Source organism: Chrysochloris asiatica, unplaced genomic scaffold, assembly GCF_000296735.1.
Source record: "Chrysochloris asiatica unplaced genomic scaffold, ChrAsi1.0 scaffold00018, whole genome shotgun sequence".
Lineage (NCBI taxonomy): Eukaryota > Metazoa > Chordata > Mammalia > Afrosoricida > Chrysochloridae > Chrysochloris > Chrysochloris asiatica.
Window position 1 is genome coordinate 18,923,287 of NW_006408536.1, and position 22,847 is coordinate 18,946,133.

Genomic DNA, 22,847 nt, shown 5'->3' on the forward strand with positions numbered 1-22,847 from the left:
CGAACAAACTGTGTACATACACACAATGGAATACTGTACAACATTAAAGAACACTGTTGAATCTGCAAAACACTTCATAATGTGGATGAACCTGGAGGACATTATGCTGAGTGAAATTAGTCAATCACAAAAGGACAAATATTGTATCAGACAACTGGCATAAAAAAGTTAGGAAAGGGTTTTCTTGATCCAAGAAATATCCTATGATGGTTACAGGGGGAGGTGGAATTATTCACCGGCTAGAAGGTAGACACGTTAACATGGATGACAGGGCAGGCAACATACAACAAGGAGGTACAGGCAGGAATGTGTGAGTCAACGTGAATAGAGGTTAAGTACTGTTCATTGACAGTGGTGGTGGTGTACCCTGGAGTCAGTTCCAACTCATAGAAATCCTGTACAGGGTTTCCAAGGCTGTAAATCTTTACAGAAGCGGAAAGCCTCATCTTTCTCCCATGATACAGCTGGTAGTTTTGAACTGCTGACCTTAAGGTTAGCAGCCCAACTCATAACCACTAAGCTATCAGAGCTCCTTGTCAATGAGCCCCTTTTTAATTGATGGTAGATAGAGGGAATTGTAATCTCTGTCATGAAGCAAAGTATATGATTTGCTGAATGTAAAACTGATGATCTCCTTAAACCTTCCCTCAATTCACAATTTTAAAAAAGTTGTGTTTTTTTTTTAAAGTAGCATATGATCAAAAACTGATGCTATTGAAGGAAGAAGTTCAAGCTGCACTGAAGCTACTGGTGAAAAACAACGCTCCAGGAAGTGATGGAATACAATTGAAATGTTTAAGCAAACTGATGCAGCACTAAAGGCCTTCCCTCATTTATGTCAAGAAATTTGGAAGACAGCTAGCTGCCTGGTCAACGGCTTGCACAAGATCCATATTTGTGCTCCTTCTAAAGAAAGGTGACCCAAAGGAAAAGATAAATAATTAAACAATATCATTAACATCAAATGCAAGTAAAATTTTGCTGAAGATAAAAACGGGTGTAGTAATACATCTACAGGGAGCTGCCAGTAATTCAAATCAGATTCAGAAGAAGATGTGAAATGAGGGATATCATTGCTGGTATTAGATAGATCTTGGCTATAAGCAGAAATTAACAGAAAAATGTTTATTTGTACTTTATTGGCTATGCAAAGGCATTCAATTGCATGGGTCATAACAAACTATGAATAACATTGTGAAGAGTGGGTATTCCAGAACATTTAATTGTGCTTATGAGGAACCTGTTCATCATTCCTTCTTCCTAGAAAGATGTTTACCTGTGCTTTATTGACTATGCAAAGGCTTTCGATTGTGTGGACCATGACAAGCTATGGACAACATTGCGAAGTATGAGTATTCCCAGAACACTTAATTGTGCTCATGAGGAATCTGTACCTGGACCAAGAGGGAGTTGTTCGAATAGAACATGGGCACACAGAATGGTTTAAAATTAAGAAAAGTGTGCGACGGGGTTATATTCTTTCACCATACTTATTCAACTTGTATGCTGAGCAAATCATCCGAGAAGCTGGCTTAGATGAAGAAAAACATGGCATCAGGATTGGAGGAAGACTCATTAAGAACCTGAGATATGCAGATGATACAGCCTTGCTTGCTGAAAGTGAAGAGGACTTTAAATACTTACTGATGAAGATCAAAGAGCACAGCCTTTGGTATGGATTGCATCTCAATGTAAAGAAAACAAAACTCCTCACCAATGGACCAATAAACAACATTCTTATCAACGGAGAAAAGATTTAAGTTGTCAAGGACTTCATTTTTCTTGGATCAACTATCAACACTCATGGAAGCAGCAGTCAAGATAACAGAGGACGTATTGCATTAGGCAAATCTTCTGCACAAGACCTTTTCAAAGCATTGAAGAGCAAAGATGTCAGCTTGAGGGCTAAGGTGCACCTGACCCAAGCCATGGTGTTTTCAATAACCTCATATGTATGTGAAAGCTGGACAGTGAATTAGGAAGACCGTAGAAGAATGGATGCTTTTGAGTTATGGTATTGGAGGAGAATATTGAAAGTGCCATGGGCTGCCAAAAAACTCAACAGATCTGTGTTGGAAGAAGTGCAGCCAGAGTGCTCCTTGGAGGCCAGGATGGCCAAACTTCATCTCTCATACTTCAGACATATTGTCAGGAGGGACCAGTCTCTGGAGAAGGATATCATGTTTGGTAAGGTGGAAGGAGAGAGTAAAATGAGGGAGACACCCAGTGAGATGGACTGGCAAAGTGGCAGCATCAATGGGCTCAGGAGTGGCAACAATTGTGAGGTTGGCCCAGGACTGGGCAGTGTTTCGTTCTGTTGTACATAGGGTCGCTATGAGTAGGTACTGACTTGATGGCACTTAACAACAACAACACGAGGAACCTGTACATAAAACAAGAGAACAAAGTGATACTGAATGGTTTCAAATCAGGAAAGGTGTGTGTCCGGGTGTTTTACCATACTTACTGAATCTGTATACTAAGCAAATGATACAAAAAACTGGATTATATGCAAAAAAAAATATGTCATCAGGATCGGAGGAAGGCTCATTAATAACCTGCAATATGCAGAGAGCACAACCTTGCTTGCTAGAAGACAAGAGGACTTAAAATACTTACTAATAAAGATCAAAGACTATAAATTGTACCTCAATGTAAAGAAAACAAAAATCTTCACAACTGGGCCAATAAATAACATTGTGATAGATGGAGACAAGAACTGGACAGCGAACCACAAGGTTGGTGGCTCAAACTCACCAGCTGCTCCTAGGAAACCCTATACAGAGTTGCTGAGTCAGAATCAGTTTGATGGAACTTAATAACAACAACAGTACATTTTGCTTGGGTTCACAATCAACAATCATGGAAGCAGCAGTCAAGAAATCATTAGATATATTGCACTGGGAAAATCTGCTGCAAAAGACCTCAACGTGTTCAAGAGCAAAGATCTCAGATTGTGAACTACGGAACAGACTCAAGCCACTGTATTTTCAATTGTCTCTTATGCATGTGAAAGTTGGACAATGAATAAGGAAAATCAATGCATTTAAATTATGGTGTTGAAGAAGAATACTGAAAGTGCCACAGACTGGCAGAAGAACAAACCAATCTGCCCTGGAAGAAGTACAGCCACAACGCTCCATAGAAGCCAGGCTGGCGAGACTTCGCTTCTCATATTTTGGACATGTTGTCTGCAGGGATCAATCCCTAGAGAAGAACAGCATGCTGTAATTTTCTTTTTCATGCTCTCATTGCCTGGCACTGGTATAGAGCTATGCAGCTTCAGAGACTGAATTTGGCAATATTCCTTCCTTGTCTGTGCTCTGACACAGTTACATTAATATTGGTGCGAGCTCTTCTCTAAATGCTTGATAGAATATTCTGTAGTGAAGCCATCTGGGCCAGGGCTCTTTTGCTGCTGCAGGGAGTTTTTTATTATTATTTCAATCACTTCTTTTGTTAACAGGCCTGTTCAGTTTTTCTACCTCACTTTGTGTTGATTTAGGTAGGTAGTGTATTTCTAAAAATTTATCCATGTCTCCTAGATTTTCAAATTTGTTGGAGCACAATTTTTCAGAGTATTCTCTTATTACATTTTTTATCTTAGTGAAGTCTATTGCAACGTCTACCCATCTCATTTCTTCTTTGGTTATTTGCTTTTTCTCCTGTCTATCCCCCCCCCCTTTTTTATCTTGTGATCAATTTGGCCAAGTAGTATATTTTATAGGAGTCCTGGTGTGATGCTGTGGGTTAATGCACCAGACTGCAAAGCTGTTTGAACTGCAAGGTCAGCGGTTCAAGCTCACCAGCTGCTCCTTGGAAACCCTATACGTGGGTCGGAATCAACTCCACAGGCACTTAACAACAATATTTTATAGATGATTTCAAAGAACTAAGTTCTGATCTAGTCTTAGAATATTATTTCCTTGCTTACTGGGACTGAGCTACTTTTGCTGTTTCGCTCCAGTTGTTGGGAGTTGTAAGGTTAATGTTTGATTTTGGCCTCCTTTTTGTTTCATTTTTGTGTGTGTGCATTTATTGGTACAGATTGTCCTATGAGCACTGCTTTTGCTGTGTCCCAAAGGCTTGGTATGATGTGTTTTCATTTTCATATGATGCGAGTACGTTTTTAATTTCCTCTTTGATTTCTTCTACGATTCAGTGGTTTTTAAAGAAGACAATATTCAGTTTCCACATATTTGCTTTTCGTTCTTGCTCTTTCCGTTATTGATTTCTACTTTTACAGTATTGTGAGCAGATAAAATGCTTTGTATTACTCACTGTTTGGGCTTCTATTGGGGCTTGCTTGCTTTGTGTCTTTTCTCATTTATCCACAAACAAATTGGTGTTGAGGGATGTGCTGTTTACTTGGATGACTTTGTTTTCCATTGGCTCTATTCTGCTCCTATGGCCTTCTACTGAGTTTTCTACTTCTGACATTTTATTCTCAATCTTTTGCATTTCGAGTAGCTGATTTTGTATGTTTCTAATTATCTATGGGATTTTTTTTTTTGTTTTTTAATTTTGTGTCGTTTTGTTCTTGTATTGTTATCCTGAATTCTTTTATTGCTTTGTCTCTGTTTTCTTGTTTTTGTCTGGGTTTTCCTTGCTCTCTTTCTTGATCTCTTAGAGAACCCTATATTCCTTCTCAGGTGAAGAGTGATGAACTTCTCAGGTAGTTGTTTTCTTCCTCTGAAAGGTTTTCTGTACTTTTCTTTTCATTTTGGTCATTTGCTGGAGCCATCTCATCTTGTTTCTTTATGTGATTTGAGGTTGTCTACTGTCTCTGAACCATTAAAGTGTTTTTATATTCATATTTATATTTACTTATTGCTTTTTTGCTGTGCCCTGATTTTTGGTTCTGTTTTGATGTGTCTGAATAAGGGGCACATGTGTACTACGATGGTCGCTAGTCAGCCCACATTGTCATCGGTTCAACAGGGCAGCAGCTGGGTGTGCTGAACACAAGTCTCTGTTTGCTGGTGGTACAGGCTGACTGAGGATCTAGCTGGCATTGCTGGTGAGGTGATATATCTGTTCGACCGGTCACCTGGGCATAGGTGTACAAGGTCTTCTTACTGGTTGCTGGGTTGAGGGCTGTGTGTGCGCACACTGCTGGTTGTTAGGTGGTCTGGGTGTCCAGGACCTCAGTCATCATGTGGGTGGTACAGAAACACACAGGACCAGGCAAGCAGGGCTGCACTGGAGATGTTGGAACGGGCACAAGTCTCCAGTTTCAGGGTGGGGGTATGTGTAGGTAGTGAAGCGGGGGAATGGCAGCAGTCCATAGGTTCCCACTGAGAGACTGGGTCCATTACAGCAGGACATGGGTGAGGGTGTGCTACCGGTCCTCAGGAGCTCAGCACAGGTGGCTGGAGGGAGTATCACGTGGCGCTAGTCCGTGGGTCCCAGGCATGGATGGTTGGCCATAGGAGTGAGTATCTCTAACGTGTAGGCTCCTGGCGCCATTGGTTAGGTAGAACAATGGGTACTGCCAGTGGGAGGGACCCCTGGTGCAGGAAGAACAGTATAGGGGCACAGGTGGCCATACAGAGAGAAGGTGGGTATGGATGAGGAGTGTGGGGAGCACTACAGACCAGCAAGCCTCCTGCAGGAGGGGCTGGGGGAGCGCACCCACGTCTGACAGAACTGCTTGGCTCCAGATGTGGGTGCAGTTTCTCCTGCTTATCTGCGCCAGGTGAGAGGTGCTTCAGTTGGGAAGGCTGCTTGCTTTATCTCAGTGTGGCCTCACTGTGCAGACTCAGCTGGCAGAGCGTGCCGGCAACCCCTAACCCTCCATGTTCATGTTCTGCTTCCACTCGGCATTCCCTTGGATGTTTCAGCTGTGCCTTTCAGCTTTCGGGTTCCATTGTTGTCATCTATATGCAATTCATTCAGTTTCTCAAGCCTTTGTTGTTGTAGTGAGGCATCTGACTACACCACCACCATCTTTAGACTCCTTTTCCACAATAAAATATTTAAAAATTAAAAATTTTTTAAAAAGAGAGAGAAGTGCACACTCTCAGTCAGAAAAAAATGACAGGGCTTGCCCAAGGTCCCATAGGTAGAGTCCCATAAGCCCCACCTGATCAAAACTACTCCCATCAAACCACATCTGCTTCTTAGTAAGACTGTAGCTTCTTTCTAGTTCCAGGAAGGACACATTTTTTTTTTCCTGTGTCTCTCTAAGAAGTCACCAGTATTTTCAATGCAGCAAAAAAAAACTGCAGAAACGGGGTCATTTTCCATCACGCTCACAAAATAAGATGATAAGGTAGGGTGTGTGCCATAGCTAACCAATTCTTAAATAACTTTAACTGGTCATATTTTAAACTGGGTGCCTGGTCCCCAAGAGGACAAGGTGCATAAGGTGCATATCCGTATGGGTCGGAACCGACTCGACGGCACTTAACAACAACAAAACACTGCAGTAGGGCAACCAACTTTGCAAGTCATCTGGAGACCCAACTACCGTATTTTCCCAGTAAGATGGCAGAAGTGTGAGTGAGTAGTCAACTGCACCATTGTGTACTGGACACATTGCACAGCCAAATACTTCCCCTTCTGATTCCAAACCACGTGGGCTAAATCAGTTCATGTACAAGATCAGTTTGAAAAGGCTGAATGGTATTCATGTTTCTTTCTATAGATATGCATACACACACATACACACACACATTTTTGTTGTTACGTACTTCCAACTCATTGTTGTTGTTAAGTGTCATCAAGTCGATTCTCACCCATAGCGACCCTGTATAGGGTTTCCAAGGAAGAGCTGGTGAGCTAGAACCACTGACCTTGCAGTTCAAATGACTTTGCAGTCTGATGTATTAGCCCACAGCGCCACACCACGACTCCTAACTCACAGTGACCCTATATAAAATTTCAAGGAGCAGCTGATGGGTTTGAACCACTGACCTTGTAGTTAGCAGTCCACTGCTTATCCTACAGTGTCACACCAGGACTCCACACCCTTACATATATACATAGCCATACAATTTTCACAATGTATTTTAGGCTTTTGTCTTTGCTATTGTAAATGCACACAGCAAAACCACCACCAATTCAAGTTTCTAGATGTTCATTTCAGTAACATTGGTTACATACCTCCAGTTCTATAACCATGTTTACCCTCCTTTTTAGAGTTGTTCTTCCCCCAAGAAGATGCAGTCACTGCCCACAAAGGTTTACGTAGCTGCATTTTTAAGAAGTTTCATACACAAACAAATTCAGTAGTACATTTGGTTATATTTCCAAAAAGGAGTAATGGTTTCAAGAAAAAAAAATTCAAACCCTTGATACACTCTGTCCCTGTTTCATGAGATCTGTATATGAAGGATGAATCATCTGCATAGTTGTTTACCAGGCTAAAGATATCCTCGTTTATAGAACAGGAGACAAAGCATCACTAAAATGCAATTGATTTCATTTTTGTAAAACTCCCTGCTTGAGAATATCAAATTAAATTGAGCCATGTTTCCAAAGGCAGAGGGAATGAAAGCAGGAAAAGCCCGCAGCTGGGTGAGTGTCTGCTGGGGAGGGAAGCGTCGCTAGGACACTGCCTGGGACTTCTGGCCCCAGATCGCCTCTTACCTGGCTGCATCTGCTCTGTGCTGCTCCGAAGCTTGCTGTAGCCATGGCTCAAGGGCACCCTCTGGTAATGAGGTGGAGAAGAAGGAGGGGAGGCGAGGGGTGACATCGTGGGAGACTGTGTTTCCTGCTGCAAAGAAGCAGAGCAGAGTTCAGCAGCGACATTAGAAGCTGGGCGGACTGAGAGGCACTTAGGAAGGCTGGACTCACTCCAACTGCTGGTGGCCCAGCAGACTGAACACTGGGCGGAGGGGCTTCTAAACAATGCCACGGGGGAGCTAAGTGCAGTGTCCAAGGAGATCAAAGTCTCCAAGAGACTCCACTTGGCTCAGTGACTAAACCAAGCCAGAAAGACACTTAGTGATTTCAATCTTATTTTCCTTTGGAAAATACAAGGCACTGCATCATCACATGAAATAATATACATTTTCTCTCAATCTGGATTTCTCAGTGAATAAATTAATTTTTTATTCATTAGTACAGATTCTTATTTCCTGGAGTTGCAGTTATCATTCCTCTCAGAAAATTAGGATTTTAATTTTATTTTACTATTTAACACAAAATATTCTTGGAGTATACTATACAAAAGTAAAAAGCTAACTTTTTTTTTTTTTATACTAAGAAATTGCAGAACAATTCATTATGAATAAATTGCTCCCACTAGCCTACTCCTAATTAAAACAATTGTTGTTGTTGTTGTTGTTGTTGTCATCAGGTGCCATCGAGTCGGTACCGACCCATAGCAACCTTATGCACAGCAGAACGAAACACTGCCCGATCCTGGGCCAACCTCACTACTGTTGCCATGCTTGAGTCCATCAATGCTGCCACTTGGTCAATCCATCTCGTTGGGGGTCTTCCTCTCTTTCTCTGTCCCTCCACCTTACCAAAAATGATCCCTCCTGACAATATGTCCGAAGGATGAGAGATGAAATTTGGCCATCTTGGCCTCCAAGGAGTACTCTGGCTGCACCTCTTCCAAAACAGATCTATTGGTTCTTTTGGCAGCCCATGGCCCTTTCAATATTCTCCTCCAACAAACAAGCTACAATTTGAACCCCAATTCTAACATGAACTTAACGTAGAACCCTGAGCAAGGTGAGCAACTTTACTCTGCTGCTTGGTTTCCTCCTGCTTTTTTTAGGGGGGTTTTGGTGTGTTTTTTCTGGTAGTGTAGTGGTGACACATTGGGCTGCTTAGTCTGAATACACCAGCCACTCCACAGGAGACAGATGAGACTGTCTGCTCCCGAAGAGATCTACAGCTCAGAAACTGAGCTGGAACCAACTCAATGGCAAACAGCAGTACCACCGCCACCAACAGATGGGGCACTTGGAGTACCCACCCAGCAAAGTAACAAGGAAACAGTACTTTTTAACAATACTGACACTATAAAGGAGGTCTGAGTCTCAAGAGAAATGTCCAGTCTAAGGTACTGACCAAATACCCTTCTTCAAGGGAAAAAAAAAAAGTCTTGCTTTAAAGCATGAGTTCATGCCCACAGATGGGATTGCCCAGCATAGGCCTGCCACTCTTCCAGCATGTCAGTCAGTTCTGGGCAGTGCATCCTAGCTCCTCTCCAAGTGCAAGAGGGCAAACATGCCAAAGAATATTCACTGATAATTTCTATACCCTTTTCCTTATCCCTGAAGAACTCACTTAAAATACATCAGAATGAGGAAAGCAAACACACATGAAATTGTTGAACAGATTTGCTACACCTCACACCAGTACTCAAAGGCTGTTACTGTCCGGTCAATTCTGCCTCATAGCGATCCTGCAGGGCAGATTAGACTGCTCCACTGGGTTTCCAAGGCTGTCACCTTTGAGGAAATGATGGTCACATCTTTCTCCCACAAAACAGCTGGTAGATTCAAACCACTGACATTTTGGTTAGCAGCTGAGCACTTCACCACTAAGCCACCACCATGGCTGCTCGCAGACATTTCCCTACCTGGAGATAAAGCAAGCCAGCAGCAATACCTCATCTATCCCACAAGATCAGGGTGAGCCGCAGGAATTGCTTTTCCAGGCAACTGCAATGGATCCTTTCATCTTCATTGCTATTTACAAATATTTTTACTCCAGTCTCCCTAAATCTGCCTTATAGCAGATACTATGCCATGGTATTTTCAATAACCTCACATGCATGTGAAAGTCGGACAGCGAATAAAGAAGACCATAGAAGAACTGATGTGTTTGAGTTGTGGTGTTGGAGGAGAATATTAAAAGTACCATGACTGCCAAAAAAAAAAAAATTAATCTGTGTTGGAAGAATGCTCCTTGGAAGCCTGGATGGCCACACTTTGCCTCTCCTACTTCAGACATATTATTAGGATGGACCAGTCCCTGGAGAAGGATATGATGTTTGGTAAAGTGGAGGGTCAAAGAAAAAGAGGAAGACCCCCAACCAGACGGATTGACACAGTGGCAGCATCAATGGGCTCAAATGTATCAACAGTTGTGAGGCTGGCAGTGTTTTGTTTTGTTGTACATAGGGTCGCTATGAATCAGTACTGACTTGATGGCACCTAACAACAACAATATGCTGAAGAATATGGACTCTCGGTGTGGCACTGTAGGATAATCACTGGACTGTGAACCACAAGGTCACTCGTTCAAACCCACCAGCTACTCCTCGGAAACCCTATACAGGGTCACTAGGAGTAGGAATTGTCTCAACGGCACTTAACAACAACATGCTAAATAAAACTGGACTTTCGTTATTAGACATCTAAACTGGGCTTGATGCTCTCAGGGTTTATTAGTGTGTAAATTGATTCACCTCTTCTTGATCAGCTGACTCCTCAGGCTTCTGTACTTCTGTCTGTACCAATTACCATCTGCTTCTTGCAATCAATGGTTTTAAAAGCCCACCGTCCCGTTTGGATTCCCAATCTGCTTTCCTAGTAAGGGGTCCCTGGCTTTAAAAGAAGTCTAGTACATGTAAGAACTCTTTCCTGCAGGATTTGTAGGGCCTTTAATGCACTAATGTATCCGAGGGTAAGTCAGAAAGTATTACTACAAAATCATAGAAGCCTGTCTTAGAAACAGCAAAATGTGACCCTATTGTTTCTCAACACGTCCTCTATCTAGGTCCTCATACTTCTGAAGGTGGTCATTTCCTCTCTCTAACCCTCCCCATGGTGTGGCACTTAAGGATCAGCACTAGACTTCAAACTACAAGGTCGGCAGTTCAAACCAGCCTTGGAAACCCTACAAAAGGTTGTTACATGTCGGAAACCACTCAACAGCACAACAACCCTTCCCTGAGGAGTCTTGGTGTGGTACTGTAGATAAGCACTGGACCTGCAAGGCAGGCAGTTCAAACTTACTCCTTGGAAACCCTACACAGGGTTGCTATGAGTCAGAACCAACTCAATGTCACTCAATGGCACTTAACAACAACAAACAACAACCATTCCCCACAGAATGCGGTGGTGTTCAATTTACACTGCAAGAAAATGGCAGTTTGAGCACGCCCAAGGGACTTGCGTCATGTTCCTTTTCAATATTCTTTGAATTGGGGGCACAAAAAGAAGTCTAAAGGGACAAGATCAGGGCTGGGGGAAGCTTCCCAATGAAATTCTCCTAGGACAGCCCTAGCTTCCCTTGAAGAATGAGCAGATGCATTGTCAGGATGAGGGGAAAAAAATGCCTCAGTGTAACCTTCCTGCCCTTTTTCTCACCAACACATAATTTTCCATTTTCTTAAAGCTTCTTCCTAATAAGCCCCAGGATCATTCTATGACCTTCAAGAAAGTCTACCAAGATGACCCCTTTGGAATTTAAACAAACAGTCACCATAGCCAGTTGAACTGACCTCACAGATCCCCTCAGAAGCCACTCTGATTGGATTTTTTTTTTTTTACTGAGACAACTTGTCTGCAACCATCCGCTGGTGGCAGAGACATGTCTAAATACGTTTTGTTTTGTTTTGTTTTTGGAAAAAACCCATCTAGGTATACACTGCAACCTTACAAGCAATACTTTTTGACTTGGGGGGCAGGGGGAAATGGCCTCATACTAGACTCTCCAAGACTGGGAATTCCATCGTTGTCCCAAGAATGGGATGTGACAGAGCACTCTCTAAGCATATTTATCCAGAGAAACTTTTTATCAAGACTTTTTATGGGAAGGGGATAGAAGTGGAGAAAGCCTATTAAAAACCCCTTTCAAAACCACTGACCTAGAGAAATCAAATAGCGTGTGAAATCAGATGCCCTTATTTTTCTATTAAAGTAGACATTACAGAGCCTCTGAGTGGTGTGGGATAATTCCTATGCAGCGGGCTTTGCATCGGCCTCTCTTCCTCACTCTGGCTTTCTTTCAAGTCTGTGACAGTGTCTCCAATAGACAAACGTGCCAGAAAGCAGTTAAGAGGCACTGCTATGTAAGGTTTCAAGACCCGAATCAAAAGTCACTCCAGAATAGATCGTTTACCTGTTTATCCCCATCGTCTGCTCTTTTGAAGGCGTTTTTATCCGTGGTTAAATATGGAATCTGAGCCTTGGTTCCATGCAGCTCAGCCGGGGTCCCAAGTCGTACTTCCCCATCGTTCTTTGACATCATAAAGCGAGGCAGGGGCGATTCTTTAGGACCAGAATCAAAGAAGCTCAAGTGAGAATCCTGCAAAAAGGCGAACTCAATGGCCAAAAGGTGAATCACTTCCAAAAATTCTAGAGTACTAAACATAGATTACATTTTGACTAAAACACAACGAGGGCTCCTATGATGGCATCATGATAGAAAGATGCTATGGTTTTACTGAGGTACTCCTACTCAGCATTCTGAAATGTTGCCAGATGCTTGCAGAACAAATTCAGGTTGGGGGCTGATCTGCTTCATCTTTCAACCCAGCACGCACCATGAAAAAAGATGTGACATTGTAAAAACTACAACAAAAAGTGGCAAATGGTAACAGATAAACCTTACATGCTGTTGTTGTTGTTGTGAAGTGCCGTTGAGTCGGTTCCGATCCATAGCAACCCTGCACTTATTATATGACAAGAAGTGTATTAAGTGTTTGCAAGTATTAACTCATTTAATCCTCACAATAGCTTATTAAGACTCCTTGTAATGATATAAAAATACACACAAAAGAGCTAGAAGTAACTTCCCCAATATTGTACAGCTTGTCTGTGGGAGCCGAGGTTTGAACCCAGAAATATGGCTCCACGCTCTCTTCTGTAGAAGGGCAGTTCCCAGGGCAAAGGTACTGAAGGCCAGTTTCTCAGATTCTGTAATTCATTTTGAAATGTTCACACTTCATCTTCACTGGTCTTTTTCATAATGAAGTAAGGAACACGGCATCAAGTTAGAGCAATTGACATAACTTTCAACCAGATTTGACTGTCGGAAACCGCGAGCCACACTCAAAAAAGATTACAAAGAGGAGAAGTGCACTGGTGTTCTGGTATGGGACTTCTCTTTCAGGTTTCCAACAAAATCATTCTGAAAATAGAAATGATGTACCAGTACGCTTCTGGTCCTCTGCAGAGCACATCACACCCAATCACACAGTACAAAGAACTGCACAAATGGGGCTAAGATTATGGATTACTCATAATCATCTGCCATCTACAGCATTGTTCAGGATAATACTCATCAGTGTGCCTCTGCACTTCCATCAGCTTGCTATTCCAAAAACACAGCTGCACTGCCCAAGATTGATACTGTGCGATAGCCAGAAAACATCTTAGCAACAGCAAGCAAGTTTCCCAGCTCCCCAGGCAAAGAAGGCCCTTGATTCTCTAATAGCCACCCCATGTTTATTTTTAGTTGCTAAGTCCACATTTGATTCAAAGAAGCAGGCAATATGACAAGTCCCTGCAGGATCCATCAGCCAAGGACCCGGGAGACATAAATAGAGGAAAATTAAACTGAGACTCTCCTCTAGAGAGATGACGGCCGCCATTTTTACTGCTTCCCAGCCTCAGGCAGCTCTCCAATACTCAAGGCAGGAATGGGCATCAAAAGAAAAGAGGCAAAAGACATTCTAGATCTTTAGGGAATTGCATCTATACTGCTCTCATGGTTCTGCTCTCAGAAAGATGTTGTTTCCATTCAGTGTGTGAGAATGACCTAAAAAGATGGACCGAGATCACATAAAATAGTTTTCATCCTGCTCCGCCTACTAGAGAAGAAATCCACTTCCAAACATTCCCTGAAAGGGAAAAGAATTCATTGTTTGGTATTTGCAAACTCAATGATGGGTGTGTTTCAGTAAAGGTCAATGGAGACCTCCACGGAGCAATGGAGTACCCATCCCATTGTTGCTGAGTTGACTCCAACTCATATTGACCCCAAAGGACAGAGCAGAACCGACCCATTCAGTTTCCAAGACTGACACAGCTTTCTCCCCCAGAGCAGCTGGTGGGTTTAAGCCAAAGACCTTTTGATTAGCAGCCAATGACTAACCACTGCGCCACCAGGGCAACTCATCACCAAGGCACCCACACATCCCTCAGGATATTGTCACTTCACAAATCCTCCAGAACTCTCCCCTATTCACCTGAGACTGAATCTCTTCTCCCCCAGGGAGCCAGCACACAGCAAAGACAAAATCCAGAAGGATGTCCTCGTACTTTCTTTGGCCATGTGGTTTTAAGCAACTCCCATGTAATAGAATTACAAACCTTCATAATAATATTCCTGCCACTGAAAGCTTTAATGAAAGGGGCCCGTTTTCCTTCAGCTGCTACAAGCTTTTAAAAATGGTAAGGGGAAACTAAGTTTGCAGTCGGAATGGTTTTTCCTGGTCATATATAAACCAACTTTGATAGTAAGACTTTATTAGAAAATTCATCAGTAAAGTGTCTACTACACAATGATGTGCATCAAATCATCACACGGTCTCTTAGTGGTAGCTGGTTAGAATCTTGTCTCCAGAAGAGACAAATTAAGAGTTCAGATTAAACGGTTTTAAGAGCCAAGGAGATAATGAGCATAGCCATCCAGAGCCACGACTTGCTTCACAAGGGCATCCAGGATTGTAGTCTGTGAACACAGAAACGCTTTGTATATTAAATATAAATGACGATTCTTTGTTTGCACAAAGAAAAGCATGCCTCTCCTTTTTTAAAACATGTGGCCTCTAGAAAGAAAGGAAACAGCTTTGTGTTTTCATGTTTCAGCGAGACATGGATACAAGAAATACTCCAATTTCCTCAATCCATTAGAATACAATAAACAGCCCAGAGTCAAGGATAAATGGCAACTTGAAACTGAACTTCAGGATCTAGACATTATGGAGCAGGGGGCTGGGCAGAGAGTTCACGGTGCTCTAAAATGGTAACTGATGCTCCCTCTCCGATAATGTAATATTGTCCACTAGAAATATTGTGTTTGTTGTTAAGTGCCCTCCAGTTGGTCCCAACACTGTATAAAGGTTTCCGAGGCTGTATATCTATGAGGGAGCAAAAAGCTTCCTCTTTCTCCTGAGATGCTGGAATCACTGACCTTAGGGTTTGCAGTCCAGTGCTTACCCTACAGAGCCACTGTGCTCTCCACCGGAAATACAATGCGAGCAAAATAATTTTAAATTTTAGAGTAGCCACATTTTAAAACAAAGGAAACAAGTGAAATTACTGTCAATAATAATTTTTCACCCAATGTTATCATTTCAATATGTGCTCAACATCAAGAATTCTTGATGAGGTATTTCACATCCTTCTTCCATACTAAGTCTTCAAAGTCCAGTGTGCATTTTGCCCTTGCTATCTATCTTACTTCAGACTCACCACCTTGTAAGCGCCAGTAGTCACATGTGCCTATTGCCTGCCTTCCTGGAAAAGCGTGGCTGGAGTTGATGGTTGCCATGAGGGAAGGTAGACAGCTATTGCCAGAAATCTGGATTTTATGAAGACGTATTATCATATTAAATGTCAGCACTTAACGAGTCCTGGTGTGGTGCTGTGGATTAATGCACTGAACTGCAAGGCTGGTTTGAACTGCAAGATTGGCAGTTCAAACTCTCCAGCCGCTTCTTGAAACCCTATACAGGGTCACTATGAGTCGGAACTGACTCGACAGCACTTGACAAACAGCAACAATCTTGTTTTATTATGTAATTGGTATTTTGTATAGAGGGATAATTTATAGAGATATAAGTGGATATTTTGAGGAGTTCTGACAAATGTATATACCTATGCAACCAACACCCAAATGAAGATATAACGTGTCCATCACACAGAATTTTCCATCATGTCCCTTTCCAGGAAATCTCCTTCCCTTGTCCCACCTGGCAACCATGGTTCAAATTTCTTTATGGAAAAGGAGACTATCTCTAGGCCTCTAACAACTTACGTCCTCTGTGACCACTGCAGGTCTCTGGGATAAGGCCCTTAAGTGGAAGTCTGAATGTTGAAGGCAGCTATTTGTATATAAATGCCAAGGTATATTTTTCTGGAAAGAAGAGCTTTTATTTATTGTCAAAAAAAGAATCCCATAACAACAACAACAAAAGCTGGAAACCACTGCTCAGCAGATGGTCTTCTTTGAGGAGGTCCAACGATAAAGCTGGCGTCCTGGTGTGGTGCTGTAGAATAAGCACTGGACTGCTAACCATAAGGTCAAATCCACCAGCCACTCCTTGGAAACCCTATGCAGGGTAGTGATGTGTCACAACTGACTCCTGAGCACTTAACAACAACAATAATAAAGCTAAGGAAGGACAATGGGTGTGAAGTAGGAGAGCAGAGCCCCTGGCAAACTAACAGCCTGCCAACTCTGGGTCCCAATAATCTCCCTAAAGATAGTCAAGCTGGGCAGGAGAGAAGGTACTTAAAAAGTGAGAGAGAGAGAGAGCGAGAAAAGGAAAAGAAGGCTGGGTTGAATGTTAGGCAACAAAGCTGAATTGACCTGGGTTGCATGAATGGTGGTAGTGGTGTGCCGTGGAGTCAGTTCTGACTCATAAGAGATCCTGTACAGGGTTTCTGAGGCTGTAAATCTTTATGGGAGCAGAAAGCCTCATCCTTCTCCCAAGGAGTACCTGATAGATTCAAACTGCTGACCTTAAGGTCCATAGCCCAATTCATAACCACTTCGCTACCAGAGAGTTCCTTGGGCTGAATGAATGGGAGCTCCCAATTAAGTATCTAAGATGGAAAATTTCATCTTATCAGGAACTACTCAGCACACACACTTAGTCACAGCCTTACTTCTGGCCTACTGACTCCACCCCTACTCTACCTTTTTCTGTGAATCTCCAAATTAGTTGTCACACCCAAGGCATTTCTTTCTCTCCTAGACGCAAGAGATGGAGAGAGTTTGTCAAATGGGCAGTGCATGGGGACCACTACTCTCAATTTAGGCAGATCATCTCTGCTTGTATTTGCTTTTGCTTAAATACCAGAATTCTTATTGGGAAAGAAATAAGCCTTGGAAATCCAGGTAAGTCCTCCACAGGAGTAAGTCTCATGGCTGTAAAATCCTTTCGCCTCTCTCTTACAGCCTCCAGAAACCTTGGAACAAAAAGTGAGGAAGCAGGATTGGCATTTCGACCAGTCCTAAAAGTTTGGATCCTGTGTTTACAGAAGGTTTCTCAACCTTGACACTACTGACAACATCTAAGACTGAATAATTTTTTTTGTTTGTTTTGTTGGGTGCGGGGTGATGCCCCATCCTGTGCATTATAGGATATTCAGTTGGAATAGATGCTCCCTGACCACTTATACCCACCAGATGCCAGTAACACCTCCACCCCCACCCACCCACCCACCACATATTGCTAGTGCCTCAGGAATGAGAAGCACTGGTTTACAGATGAGAGAGGGACTAAAAGGAGTTTAAAATTTCCCCTTAAGATACAGATTCACAACTACAACAATGGCTCCCAAATTCTGGAAATTCCTCAAGCAGTCAAAATTTTTAAATTCTAAAAATCGAAGAGGACCAGCATACGTTTGCCAACATTTTATTTTGTCAAGAAAATAATTTCTCCCCAGTTAATTCCCCGTTCTCGATTTCATAAAGGGGCATTTAGCAGAAAGAAAAGAAGAATGAACAAAAAATCTCAGACTAGAATACAGTTTGTTTTATAAATAACTCTTTTGTCCTAATTCTTTCTCCTTTCAGAGCCACCAGAGAGTGAACTACTTTGGGAGACACAGACCTACCAACTACAGGAAGCATGGTATTACACTCTTAGAGTTCAGAAACTCCCAAAAGAGCTGTGAAAAGAAACCAAGAGGCCCATCCCTTTGGATATATTCATATCATATATATGTGTGTGTGTGTATATATGTATGTATAGATACACACACACACACATATATATATATACATATACATATACACACATATACACATCTTCATTTTTTTGCAACCTAACTGAAAATCTGCATTTCTTTCCATTTTGAATGTAGGCAAAAAATGGCTCTAGTAACGACAGCAGTACCTGGAGCTCTGCCACCCACAGAAACCAGACATTTTCGCATGGTAGTTCAATTGCTGCAGACACACTGAAACAGTGTTAGACTCATCACTACTTTGAAAGTACAGTTGTTCTTTAGATCACCGTTAGATAGATCTTTTATTTCTTGCATTCATTAAAAAATGTATATTGCTAAATGTAGCACCTGTTTTCAATGTCATGATTACTTCAATATAACAGGTTTCCTTTGAGATTCTGTGCATTTCAAACATCGTTCCAAGAAGGAGCCTTCAGCAGACTGCGCACCAAAGGGGGTGCCGCCTCCCCATGATGAGATGCAATGTAATGTAATGATGCTATGAAGTCACCAATTAACTGAAAGGGAGTTTCCTCAAAGGCATGACCTGTTTCCAAAACAAGTGGCTGCTCTGGCAAAGTCTGCATGATTTTCTTGAGTCTGGATCCTAGATCTGGCTTGTCAGGTGACCTCAGTTTTTTGAGACTCACGCCTGCAACCTTCTGTATCACCTGCCAATCCTGGAAATCAGCAGCAACCTGCCTCTGACCTGCCCACCTTGGATTCATTTGCCTCTGCAATCCAAAGTGTGCCACCTGAGCTGTCAAACCTTGGGTCCATTAGCTCCTAAAGCTACATGACCCAGCTTGACATTTGACCTATGGACTACAAGTGTGTGAGTCATTTCCTTGATATAAACCTCTCTCTCTAAATATGTACATATTTATGTACATATTTAGAGAGAGAGTCCTGGTGTGGCATTGCAGGTTAATGTGCTGGACTGCAAGGTAGATTTGAACCACAAGGTCCGCAGATCAAGCTCACTTTTTATATATATAAAATTCTGGTGTGGTGCTATAGGATAAACAATGGACTGCTATCCTCAAGGTTGGCAGCTGAAACCCACCAGCTGTTTCTTGGAAGCCCTGTACAGGGTCACTACGAGTCTGAACAAACACAATGGAACTTAATATAAAAGCTTCACTGGTTTTGCTTCTCTAAAGACCTCAGCCTAAGACAAGCCTATTCTAAAGCCAGTCCTCACACCCCCCAGCCCAGTCTCCAGGAAGATGACAGAGTAGCTCCCAGGGCCAATGTGTGTTATGTGGCATCCTCATCACTAAATCTCTACTAGTCCTCAACTTTAAATATGTACCCTCTTAAGCTGTTTCCCCATCTGCTGAAGCTGGCCTCGGAACTAGGGTGAAGTGAGCAGACTGCTTGGTATGCAACATTTAAGAAGGCACCTGCTTTCAAGGTCACACAGATGAGAGAAGACACACAGTCTTGAATGTCTGCCCCCCTGAAATTTGGCACCATGGGGCACCTCTCTTACTTCACCATCATCCAGGCCCAAATATATACTCAAGAGTTTTAAGCAAAGCTCTTGAAAAGTGCTCTCCTCGGCTTTCATCTGAAATCATTCTTAGCCCTGGGGAGTGCTCAAACTGCTTGCTCAGGCTGCGTGCAAGCTAATCACTCACTTCAGAATCTCAGGGACGAGTGGGGCCCAGTCACCAAGATCTGTTTTGTTTTTCACTTTTATTTAAAGTTCTCCAGGTGATTCTCAAATGCAGACAAGGTTATTGTCTTTTTACTGCCTTGTTAATGCCTGAGAAAGATGACAGGGAGACCTGGCTGACTGCTGCCAAAGCCCCTTTGGAGTTCTAGATGAATCCCAATCCCAATTATTTTAGCTTAAAGAAGAACAAATGACTAGCACTCATTCCCCATGCATAAATGTTCACCTAGACATTCATTCAACAAATATGTACTACGTGCCTACAATCGCCCACAAACACTCTTCTTTCCCCAGAGGTAAGCTTACAGACTAGTGAGGCTGACAGACAAAACACGAGTCACACCTCGGAAACCAAGACCCACAAGCTCTAGGAAACCTGCTGAGAATGAATCAGGGAAGGGGCTGCCACCCAGGAGCATTAGGCAACAGGCCCGCCAAGGAGTACCTCATACCTGGAGATCTACTTTACATAGGATGGTGGTGATTGCTTCAGGGTCCTCAAAGATGAAGAGGAACTAACAATGGGCAGCAGACCTTTACGAGCCTGAGGCCTTAGGTAAAGTGGGCTTATAGCCTACCACAGAAAAGAAAGTGCCCAGAAATGGCTAGGAGGTCAGGGAGGCTGAGGGACATAGACTAAGCAAAGGGAGGTGTTTGTGAGGAGGATAGAGAAACAGGCAAGGGGCAGACCTGGTACGGTCTTTGAGATCACTGGAGGGGCTGGGAAATTTTTGCCATATGTAACAGGAAAGCTGTTGATGGCTATTTGTAAAGCGTATTCTCACTACTATATGAGAAAATAGACTGGTGTAAACAAGAAACCAGGGGAACCAGTGTGGAAGCCATGGTGGTAGCTAGGTGAGCAGTTAAGGTGACATGGCCTATAAGGGGCCTGTTGCCACAGGCAATGGTAACAGAGCTCCACTGCCAGGACTGTGAATGGATTCCATCCAGGAGAGAGGGAATGGGAGGAGTCAGGACAGGGTTCAACTTGGCACCATCGACTGTAGTGGGATCTACAATCAACACTCATGGAAGCAGCAGTCAAGAAATCAAACGACATATTGCATTAGGCAAGTCTGCTGCAAAAGACTCTTCAAAATGCTCAAGAGCAAAATATATCAGTTGGAGGACTAAGGTATGTTTGACTCAAGCCATAATAGTATTTTCAATTGTCTCATATGCATGGGAAACTTGGCCAATGAGTAAGAAGGACCATAGGAGAACTGAAGCATTTGAGTCATGGTGTTGGCGAAGAATACTGAAAGTACCATGGACTTCCAGAAGAACAAGCCAATCTGTGATGGAAGAAGTACAGCCAGAATGCTCTTTAGATGCCAGGGTGGCCAGATTTGTTTCTCATACTTTGGACATGCTATCAGGAGGGACCAGTTCATGGAGAAGGACATCATGCTAGGTAAAGTGAAAGGTCAGTGAAAAAGAGGAAGCCCCCCAACGAGACGGATTGACCCAATGGCAGAAGCAATGGGCTAGAATGTAACAATTGTGAGGATAGAGCAGGACGGGGCAGGGTTTCATTCTGTTGTACACAGGGTCACCAACTCAACAGCACCTAACACAACAACAAAGGGTGGGAGGTTAACCCAGACACACAAGTTCATGTCACCCAAGGGTGAGTCCTACTCTCTCAGATGATGCGTGCCTCACACAAATCCAACTCAAGAACCAATGTGATGTAACTGTAACCAACACCAGTGACTTTTCGATCGCTTCTATGTCTCATAGCAATGAACACCAAACCAGCTGTGGAAACATTCCATTGACAAACCTATTTCCAAGAACTCAAGCAAGTAATACAAAGGGATTTCTTTTGGGTCTGATTATTCCCATTCGCAAACTGTTCTATGATTGCAGAATACAGTCACCATTTCTTTCATGAAGGAGTCATGGAGGGGAGACTATTCTGCATTATCAACTAGGATCCAAACTCTGCTAGCCTTGTGTCTTTAGGAAGGTTACTCAATCTCCCTAAACTTCAAGTTCCCCATAGATAACAAGACCACCACAGTAAATACTGCCAGGCTCATCCATAACCAGCTCTCCTCTCCTTGCAGACAAAGGAGAGAAACACTTGCCCCAATCCGCCCTGCAGTTCATTGGATCCACATGACAAGTTCTGGCCAACAGACGATTAGCAACCGTAAGGAGGATCACAGAGTCCAAACCATTGAAGTGTGGGAAACTTCGGTGGCCTCTGCCCCTGTGTGGCAATTGTGGAATTCAGCATGTGCTGAATTGGAGGTGCCACAAGAAAGAGCAGCCAAGATCACTGAGGCACTCCTTGGAGGGCAACCGCCCTGGAGAGTCACCTCCAGTGACTGCAATGTTTCTTTTGTTAAAGCATTGAAATTTTGCCAGGTTTTGTTATCCGAGGCAATCCAAAGTGACACAAGTAGCTGTGTGAGGAGGATACTGTGAGGATTAAAGGAGACCATCCTTTTACTTACCTCCGTGCCTGGCATACACAGAAGGTGATGGTGGTAGTGTGCTATGGAGTCGGTTCCGACTCATACTGATCCTATACAGAGTTTCTGAGGCTGGGCATCTTTAGAGGAGCAGAAAGCCGCGTCTTTCACTCATGAAGCAACTGGTAGATTCGAACTGCTCATCTTAGCAGTTAGCAGCCCTGCTCATAATGGACTATGCTACCAGGACCCCTGCGGCAGAAACTTGTTGATTAGTGGGAAGGCTTCATCCTCCACAGCCAGCCTGCCCTATCTTCTCAGCTGCTGTGAGCATGGTGGGGCGGGAGCAGAGCTGGTAAGACTAAGAAAATGCTAACTCGAAACTTGGAAAGCATAGGTTAAATTCCAGCACGAGCATTTGATGAGCTATTATGCAGATATTAAATAGGGGGTTGCAAATATTACACAGCAACAGCATGGGAAATTGCTAATGATAAGAAATGCAGGCTGTTCAATCTATATGCTTTAGGCTCAACTATGACTGGGAAATGAGGAAGACTAGAAGGAAATACAAATTGTAATGGTTGTGCTGCACTGATAGGACCATGATGAGTGGCTTTTTCTCTATTTCATACATTTTTCAAAACATAGTTCCTTTTTCATTACACTGTGTTGGGAAACTTTTAAAAAACCATTAAACACAAAAATTCACTGTGGCCCCAAAGTATACTTAGCATCAAAAACAGTGCTATGGGGGATGGGAAATTAGAAGATGAAAGAGGTAAGGGGCAGGTCCACTCAAATGCTCCCAGTCACTCCTCTCTTAGCCCATTTGAGGTGTCACAAGCTAAAAAGTACACGGAATAGTAGTATTTTGTCACTGGTTCTACAATTCTGTCCCAATCTCTCCCTGCTAGA

At 42.9% G+C, this 22,847-nt stretch overlaps 1 protein-coding gene across 2 annotated transcripts in view; it reads right to left on the reverse strand.

The window, feature by feature from the left end:
- The window catches only part of REPS2 (RALBP1 associated Eps domain containing 2), a 284,312-nt gene that overhangs the window by 165,607 nt on the left and 95,858 nt on the right, over positions 1-22,847 (reverse strand). Inside the window, exons 3-4 of one of the 2 annotated variants that reach the window (XM_006835601.1) lie at positions 12,034-12,182; positions 7,594-7,717 (exon numbers count right to left, since the gene is read on the reverse strand). In XM_006835601.1, the coding sequence (XP_006835664.1) occupies positions 7,594-7,717; positions 12,034-12,182 (273 nt within the window). Of the gene's footprint in view, positions 1-7,593; positions 7,721-12,033; positions 12,183-22,847 lie in introns of both variants that reach the window. The other variant, XM_006835600.1, reaches the window with a different exon arrangement.